This window comes from Limulus polyphemus, unplaced genomic scaffold (assembly GCF_000517525.1).
Source record: "Limulus polyphemus unplaced genomic scaffold, Limulus_polyphemus-2.1.2 Scaffold92, whole genome shotgun sequence".
In the NCBI taxonomy this organism is placed as follows: Eukaryota; Metazoa; Arthropoda; class Merostomata; order Xiphosura; family Limulidae; genus Limulus; species Limulus polyphemus.
Window position 1 is genome coordinate 1,122,853 of NW_013665702.1, and position 8,715 is coordinate 1,131,567.

Below are 8,715 nucleotides of genomic sequence, written 5' to 3' on the forward strand. Positions count from 1 at the left end.
TTTTATTTCAGCATGATTTTCTCAACTAATACTGCTGTAGTGAAACATTCTAGTAATGATTCAGCTCGAGTGGTCTACCTTGGGCTTCGGAGACTCAGTTGTTAGAACATCAGGCTCTAAAACTTAGTGTTACCCCTAAAGAGCTCAAAGTCAACTTTTTCTCATGCACATTATTTTAGCATTTTATAAATGATATTCGCTCGTACTTATGTTGAAATATTTTTTGGGGGGATCACAATGCTATGACAGTTATTTTATTGCGAGAAACATTAACTCTTTCTGGGTTATCAATGCTATGACAGTTATTTTATTGCGAGAAACATTAACTCTTTCTGGGTTATCAATGCTATGACAGTTATTTTATTGCGAGAAACATTAACTCTTTCTGGGTTATCAATGGATGACAGTTTTTGGCAAATATAAACCTTTACTTTTGGAAGGGCAGAAAGATTCTAAAAAAAATTGTGTGTGTGTGTTGTTTACAAGCGAGACTCTTCGGAGCTTCGCAGAAATGTAAAATTTTTTTTTCTTTTTATTTGAGAATTATATTTAATACATTTGACAAACGTACAATATATATATTTGATTAAAAATAAAATTAGAATTGTTATTTGTATTTAAATTTTGAAATTTCATATGCGGGTGTACAACACCGGAAAAGCGCTCATCAGTTGTTACAGGATTAAATACTGGTTCCTTCTTCTTTCCATATTTTTGTGAGAAACACATTAAGGGCTGGTTTATTCATCTTTGTATAAATTACTATACCCACCAACATTAATATATATTTCACAAAACATTAAACTGTTTGATGCTATTTTAGCAATGCAAGGTACATCGTAAACACTATTTGGGTCAGGATCCAACACTCCAAAATTTCAAGAGATTTTATCCAAGCTCATGATTGCTATTGTTAAGTGGTATACAATAATCCTCTGAACCACAACACGGGGATACGTTTATAATGTAACTAAATTTATCTACAACAAAGTAGTGCTGTTATTTTAATTCATGATTAACAAGTAAGCAGTAGAGGATTCTTAGAATAGGTTGGATCTTTTGGTTAGTTATTTTTAAAGATGAGAGTTATTTACTATGTAAATTCACAACTTTCACTTTTAAGAAGTACGGCTGTAAACAAAGCAGTATCTTGTTACATGCTACGTTTATAGAAGGAAAATATTATCAACGTAAAGACATTTAAGGAGAACGAGTTATAAATCAGTGAGGCTAGTCCAAGATTGAATACTGTAAACAAGGGGTGGTCTAAAATAAATAGGACTTGAACATGTGCACAAAAAAAAGATATTTCCTTAGCGCAATCTCTGTCCAGACAGCACGCTGTAAAAACAAATTTGAATAAATGTGGAACAGGTCAATTTAAAGTAAGTTACAACGCTAGAAATCGGGTTTCGATACTCGTGGTGGCAGAGCACAGATAGTTCATTGTGTAGCTTTGTGCTTAACGTCAAACAAACAATTGGGTAAAACGCCAGGTCAGCACTGAATATGGCAGATGTAGTGTGGTTGAGAAATTTAACACATTCGCCTTTTTTTTCACTCTTGGGTTCTTAGAATATGTAAGTTTCTTACAGGTAAATTTAATTACAGGTAAATGGAGGTCATTGAAAATGTTCTTAATTGTTTAATCACTGTTGACTAGATTAGAGCAATCACAATATAAATGAATATTAAAGATGGAAACGTAAGACACACAGATCAAATCTCTCAACTTTCCTCAACTAAAGTTATAATAAAAAAATAATAATAAACAAAAAACATGACTGTTCAAACTTTCTAACGGACATGTGAAATGACATCCAACCAATATTATGAATCAAGATGTGTTTTTTTTATTGTTTTAAGAATCATTCAGAAGCAACTACAGTACTTTAAAGGTTAAGTCATGATTTATATGATACATTTAAGTTCTAAATCTTTTTCACTAATGTTTTTCTAGGATTCAGCTCAGGTGTAAATAATAATCATTATTAGTGCTGTACACACTGTCTCAGTGTTACAAGTTGCGACTATGTTCTTTGTTTGGAGACGATTCAGAAAACCTAGTTACATTAAATTCAGTAAAACGGTTAAGATATTTACCTCAGTGTGAGTGTCCTGTCACTGCCACACTAGAGACTTAACTACAAACTCTTATCGTTTGAAAAACCTTTTCAGCTTAGTTAGTTGTAAAGTTAAATGTCATCATGTCACTAAATACAAGGTGATATAAGTACTGAATCGTCAAGCAATACACAAATACATTAATGACAAACGTAATGTTCTCATATTACTGTCATCCTATACAGTAGATATAATTAGATATCTTCAATGACTAGCTTTATCACGTCTCAGCGCAGCATGTTTTACATGAAACATAATAGTAGCTCTCATAGCTGTCTAACGATGGCTTCAAAGTTGAACATCGAATCGCCAAAGGAATCACCTTGCCTCCAGCACTGAGTCTAAAGGTGGACATTGCCAGAACCATCTGTGCTTTTGTTCCATAAAATCTAAAACAATATATATATATATATATATATATAAACCATGGTATTATATGCCACACAAGCTTATTTTTATTGCATTATATTGTTATCTTATATAGGTTATTTTTACAATAATATTTTAAACTGCAAGTCACTGATGTGCAATGTTCATTGCACGCATTTTTGTAGATCCAAAATTATGTGTTAACTAATTTATTCATATTTTTGGCACTATTTTGAAGACCTAATGATATAAAAATTCGTACTGGTCAAAATATTTCTTTAGTGTATTGTATCATTTACATGTTTATAATATTAGTAAATTAATTTCAAATAATAAGCTTCCCTACAACATTGAAAAATTCTGCGATCATAGCGTCATCTAGTGAGTTGAGTAAAAACTGTATGACAAAAATATATGCTATTTTCGAATACTTTTCTAAACTATACTCAATAAAATGTACAAACATTTTTAAATCATTAATATATTACGCTCTGTTTTCAAAAGTTATATAAGTTTTCGTGTATACAAATATACTCGATCATAGAAACTTTTTGTAATAGTAAATAACTAACAGAAACATACAACTAAACAAGAAAATGTTGTTACACCAGCTCATTCACACATTCATGGTGTGAAACCTGCAAAGTACAAGAGTTGTCAAAGCGCTACTTACCTAACTCTGGATATCGTGGAAATGATAATGATCGTCAAACATATAGCCTAAAACAAAGAGATGACTGTGATTCCAAGCTCTCCTGAAAGGAAAGAAATAAACACACTTAATAAGTATTAGGAAAGCAATGAGCATACTACATATCATGTAAGCAATAAAAATCGAAAGAGCAATATAAATACTAAGTATCAGGAAAGCAATAAACACTTACTACATATCAAAAAACAACAAACACATTAAATATTAGGAAAGCAAAAAATACACTTACTACACACTTTTAATCCAAGAAAACACTTGTTTATAATGCAGCATTGTGATATAAAATTACGAGCATAGAAGCTGATGGAAATAATTAATTGTTTTTCTTTTAACATTTTTAGTACATACTGAAAGGATTTAGACGTTATGGTAATAAAGTTAGTAAACAAAATTATATTTACTCTCCAGATAATAATAATAATAATACTAAACCTTTTACTTCAGCAAACTTTTTGCCCTTGCGGCTGTGTCATAAGGGCTAGAAGTACACGAACTGTTTGATGTAAAATAACACACGTAAGTTGTCAATTAATTAAGAAAATTAATAAAACAGTTTAACTTACTTTTCGTTTCTGATATCCTATCATATCTTTTCTCAGATGAAAAGCAAAGTGTTTCGGATCAGGCCAAGCGTTTTGGATAAAAATTGGATAATCATTTGGATGGAGTTTCCTTTCGTCTGTATTAAGTTTAGAAAACGTAATATTCATTGTCAATTAATGTGAATCATATGAAATTCGTTTACTGAAGCGAGCAATAAATCTTTTCAAATTATGCTGTTGTAATTTTAATTATTAAAACATTTAATTGTTTGGTTATACGTTTTAAAAACGAGAGTACGTTAAATAACAAAAGGTGTTACGAATGTTATTCTATAAAAACATCATGTTTATAGTCGTATAAAGCCTTTAAGTTAACAAATAAAGTGTATTGATCAACGTAGCTCTAAGTAAAAGATTATGGCACACAAATTAGCTTTCAAAATTCACGAAATAATACTTTCCATTTTTCTAAAATCCATTCATTATTATACATTTCATTTAATCCAGCTGTATTGGTGAAAACAATGGTTGATTTAAACACAAAGTAAAAATGAGCGTGAAACCACGCGCCAAGATTTTGAAAAACTTCCATATAGATGCTTTTTTGTTTGTTGGTTGGTAAGCACAAAGCTACACAATGGGCTATCTGTGTTGTGCCCACCACAAGTACCGAAACCCGGTTTTTAGTGGTGCGAGCTCTCAGACTCACCGCTAAACCACTGAGAGTCATATAGATGCCAGCATGTATCATGACATAGCATCAGCTAGAATAAAAGGTTAGGGTCACTAAACATAAATTATACATAGCGTTACGATTAACTAACGTAGATGAAGCGCTGCATTCATATCAAGGATTTTTCAATATAAACCTGAATCAATCGTAAGTATAAAAAAGTATAGAAAATATCTTACAGTGTTTGCTGGTACATACTTCGTAGAGGGAGAACAAGTTAGGCCTTTCCTTGGAATTATAACAATGTAGAATAAGCTGTATTAGTTCTTCGACAGTTGTCCTGTCCGACACCAAAAGACTTTTGTAAAGGGACTGCAACAAGTAAAACATGGACTGAGGTTAACAGTTGTAATATGAAATAAAATGATATACAATGAGCTAATATTTGTAAGTTTATGTTTTTGCTCAGGGTAATCATTATGTCCTGCGTGATGAAAGCTAATTTATTCTACATATATATTTATAAATTAAAAGTATAATTAAAATTAAAGTAACAGATGAGTCTCTAGGGTTAGTATTGTATTCATTATTAACACATATAAGTGTATGTGACTGGTATTAAGCATCAATACAACAGATTAGTTAGTATTGTACTCATAACTGACATACATAAGTGTATGTTAATGGTGTTAAATATCGATACAACAGACGAGTTAGTATTATAATCGTTATAAACATATACTAGTGCATGTGTTTAGAGTTAACTATTGACACAACAGACGAGTTAGCCTTGTACTCGTTATCAACACTTACTAGTCTATGTGTTTGGTGTTCAACATCGTTAAAACAGATGTGTTAATATTGCACTCACTATTAATATCATTTCTAGGACATCAGTATACAAGTATTTGATATTGCCAAATGGAACTAAAATATTTGTTGTTGGTAATAAATACGAGTAACATTCGAAAAACGCATGGCTTAAATATGCTGATTATCAAAAAAATATTATAGTTTAAGAAAATTTCCAGATCTTATTTTCACAAAGCAACTCTAAACGTCACGATTAGGAAATTTAAAAAAATCAATATGACTGGTGTAAAACTTTAGAAGATTACCATTTGACGATTGATGGCCATGGTTGTCTTAATCTTGAAGTCATATTAGCTTAAAAACATCTTTTTCATTTCACGTATTTTTCTAGAAGTTTCTTTGGTATGTCAATAATAGTGACTTTTCCAATTCTATATCAAATCTTGAAGTCATATTAGCTTAAAAACATCTTTTTCATTTCACGTATTTTTCTAGAAGTTTCTTTGGTATGTCAATAATAGTGACTTTTCCAATTCTATATCAAATCCTTCATCGATTCGTGTTCTTTCGTGCTGGTGATTAATGGACTGAATTTGTAATGGCCTCCGAATGAGCAAGTTTCAAATGTTTATTCGAAATCCCATTGTATAAGTTTCAATGCTCTTCCCGAACAATCGTACTGTTTTTGTTTTTCTAAACACTTGACACATTTTAGATTTTATAACCCTTTACAAAAACACATAGAAAACCAGTATGTGGACGTGTACTCTTTAACAACCAAAGTTCAGGAAATAATAAGAAAATAAAACTGTTTTTACCATCAAATAATCTTTGCATCAAAGCTGAGAAAGTACCAAGAACAACTTACCTCTGCCATCAAACAACCATCGTATATTTTAACCAGACCTCCTCTTCTCATCTGCAAGATGAACCGACATAACGGACGTAACGAGATGCGTTGTCTACAAAAAGTAATAATGTACATTTGTTAAAACTTACATACTAATAATTATATCTCAAAAGGAATCGGTTATAACAGAAATAAATAGGACGATGTTATGAGCATGCGCATTTTAATTTGATCAATTATAATTGAAAGTAAGTGCTATTTCAAAGTACGGATACTGCAATCTTATTTTAATTTTAAAAGAACTCCATGTTGTCGTGCCAAGAACAGAGAGTTTCCAGAAAGTGACATTTCATTGCGTTTAATCATGGTCGACTACATCGCAGAAATTTGCGCATGACTCTTTAAATCCTATCGTGGTTGAGTTAGAAAGAAAATAAATATCTTTACCAAGCCTTTCCTATTACACTTTTTGTACAGAAGTGTTTGTAAAATGTATTTACATTGTCAAACTCTACGTAACGCCACCACACAAAATATCTAAAACTAACCATCTTTAAGGTTCAGTTATGAAAAATAGATGAGTAAAGGTACCTGTATATAATTTATCATTAGCTATATCTGTTCTTAATAGCTTTGCGGTAACTCTCTATGGATAAAAACTTGGATTAAAAGAAACATTGGTCGAAGAGTTCGTTCGGAAATTCAGTGAGCGGACAAGAGTAAACTGTATCGTCTTACTTAGTTTCTCCGATTGGATGGCAAGCCTGGAGCTCTGCAGGTCGAGATTCGTCATCAAGAACCATCAAACTTCTGATGGGAATACCTGAAAACAAAAACTTAATTATTAATAAAATATGAGAAACAGATACGTCGGTCTAATAACAGTTCTAAGCGCACAGTATACAATACACGTGAGCAAGTTGGATTTGTGTGTTTTGAATTTCGCGCAAAGCTACACGAGGGCTATCTGCGCTAGCCGTTCCTAACTTAGCATTGAAAGACTAGAGGGAAGGCAGCTTGTCATCACCATCCACCGCCAACTCTTGGGCTACGTTTTTAACAACGAATAGTGGGATTGACCGTCGCATTATGACGCCCCTACGGCTGATTGCGAATCAATCGCCCTAACCACCAGGTTCGGATTAAACCATTAATGAACAAGTCAGGTGAAACAAACACTTATAACTTGTTCGTAACATAACCGATAACAGAGTATATCTTTATAGTAATAAGATCATTCGAATAGGCGACTGTAACGATACTACTGTCCTATATTCTTAGTAAAAATACTACTCTATATCCTCGTTAAAGTTACTGCTGTTCTATGTTCTATTAAAATACTATTCTATATCCTCGTTAAAGTTACTGCTGTTCTATAGTTCTATTAAAAATACTATTCTATATCCTCGTTAAAGTTACTGCTGTTCTATGTTCTATTAACAATACTCTATATCCTCGTTAAAGTTACTGCTGTTCTATGTTCTATTAAAAATACTATTTTTCTATATTATTATTCAAATAACAATTTTTCTATACCCTTATTAAATATTCTATTCGTCTATACTCTTGTTAAATATACTGCTGTTCTATATCTTTGTTACATATACATTGTATTACGACTGAAAATCACTTAGATTTAACCACAACAAAATCACTTAATGATTCATTGTATATACTGATATCTACAAGCCTTACTCTCTCTAAACACAATATACCAGTAAGTAAACAGATACCCCCCGAGAACACAAATCGACCATCTTCATGATGCCATATGCAAATAACTCTATCGATATATGTACAGGTATAGCTCGGTATAGGTCACGAAATACAAACAGACAGGGCAGTAAGATAACAAACAACAATGTATAATCACAATTTTATTTATTGTAGAAAGCACGCTATGTTTCAACAATGTTTTGTTCTGTCCTCTTCTGACAACTGTCTTCATACCAACTTTCGTTAAATTATCTGCAAGTCATATCAAAATACAGCGGTATTTCTGTTTTAGTGTGGGGGTCAATTGGGGTCAGACTATCATAGCTGATGGCCATTGCTGCTTGATACATTGCAATTCTCGAGCAAGAACTTATACCTGTCTACGCTAATAACCAACTTACAAGACAAGGTAATGTTTTCATGCAAGACTGGGCTCCTGCTCATTAAGCCCCAGTCACAAAACAATGGCATGGAACTCTTGGCATTATCCACCCACTCGCGGCCAGGCCAACTGCTGGACATGAACCGTATCGAGCATGTGCACTCCGTCTTAATCGTACTCTGAAAAAGTGTCACAAACAACCAATTTCTAGAGAAATCCTCAATTGAGTTATTCACCAGGAGTATTGTGCAATCCCAAAGGCCCAGATTTGAGGTATTCTAACTATGATGTGTAACTGTTTCAGTCTTAAATAACGGAAGAACAAATCCACTAAATATATACTATTGATGGTATTGTACCCTTTGTTTCATGTTCGTTTATTTAATAAGATGATATCCTTTCTGGAGTTGGTGTCTATTTACTTATTAGTAAGTTGTTTACACAGCATGTTCTTATTATATTTATTACTAGCTGGAGTACCCGTCTCATGGACGGAAGTTATGTAAATTCATGATTAATGAAAGGTTATCTTAG

The 8,715-nt window shown here is 32.3% G+C and overlaps 1 protein-coding gene across 2 annotated transcripts in view; it reads right to left on the reverse strand.

Annotated features, from left to right (window-relative positions):
• Positions 1–2,385: 2,385 nt before the first annotated feature.
• Positions 2,386–8,715, reverse strand: part of LOC106468895 — a 47,546-nt gene continuing 41,216 nt past the window's right edge. Inside the window, exons 3-8 of one of the 2 annotated variants that reach the window (XM_022398079.1) lie at positions 6,822–6,906; positions 6,102–6,195; positions 4,660–4,792; positions 3,769–3,884; positions 3,167–3,248; positions 2,386–2,513 (exon numbers count right to left, since the gene is read on the reverse strand). In XM_022398079.1, the coding sequence (XP_022253787.1) occupies positions 3,201–3,248; positions 3,769–3,884; positions 4,660–4,792; positions 6,102–6,195; positions 6,822–6,906 (476 nt within the window). In that variant the 3' untranslated portion in view covers positions 2,386–2,513; positions 3,167–3,200. Of the gene's footprint in view, positions 2,514–3,166; positions 3,249–3,768; positions 3,885–4,659; positions 4,793–6,101; positions 6,196–6,821; positions 6,907–8,715 lie in introns of those variants that run through there. The other variant, XM_022398082.1, reaches the window with a different exon arrangement.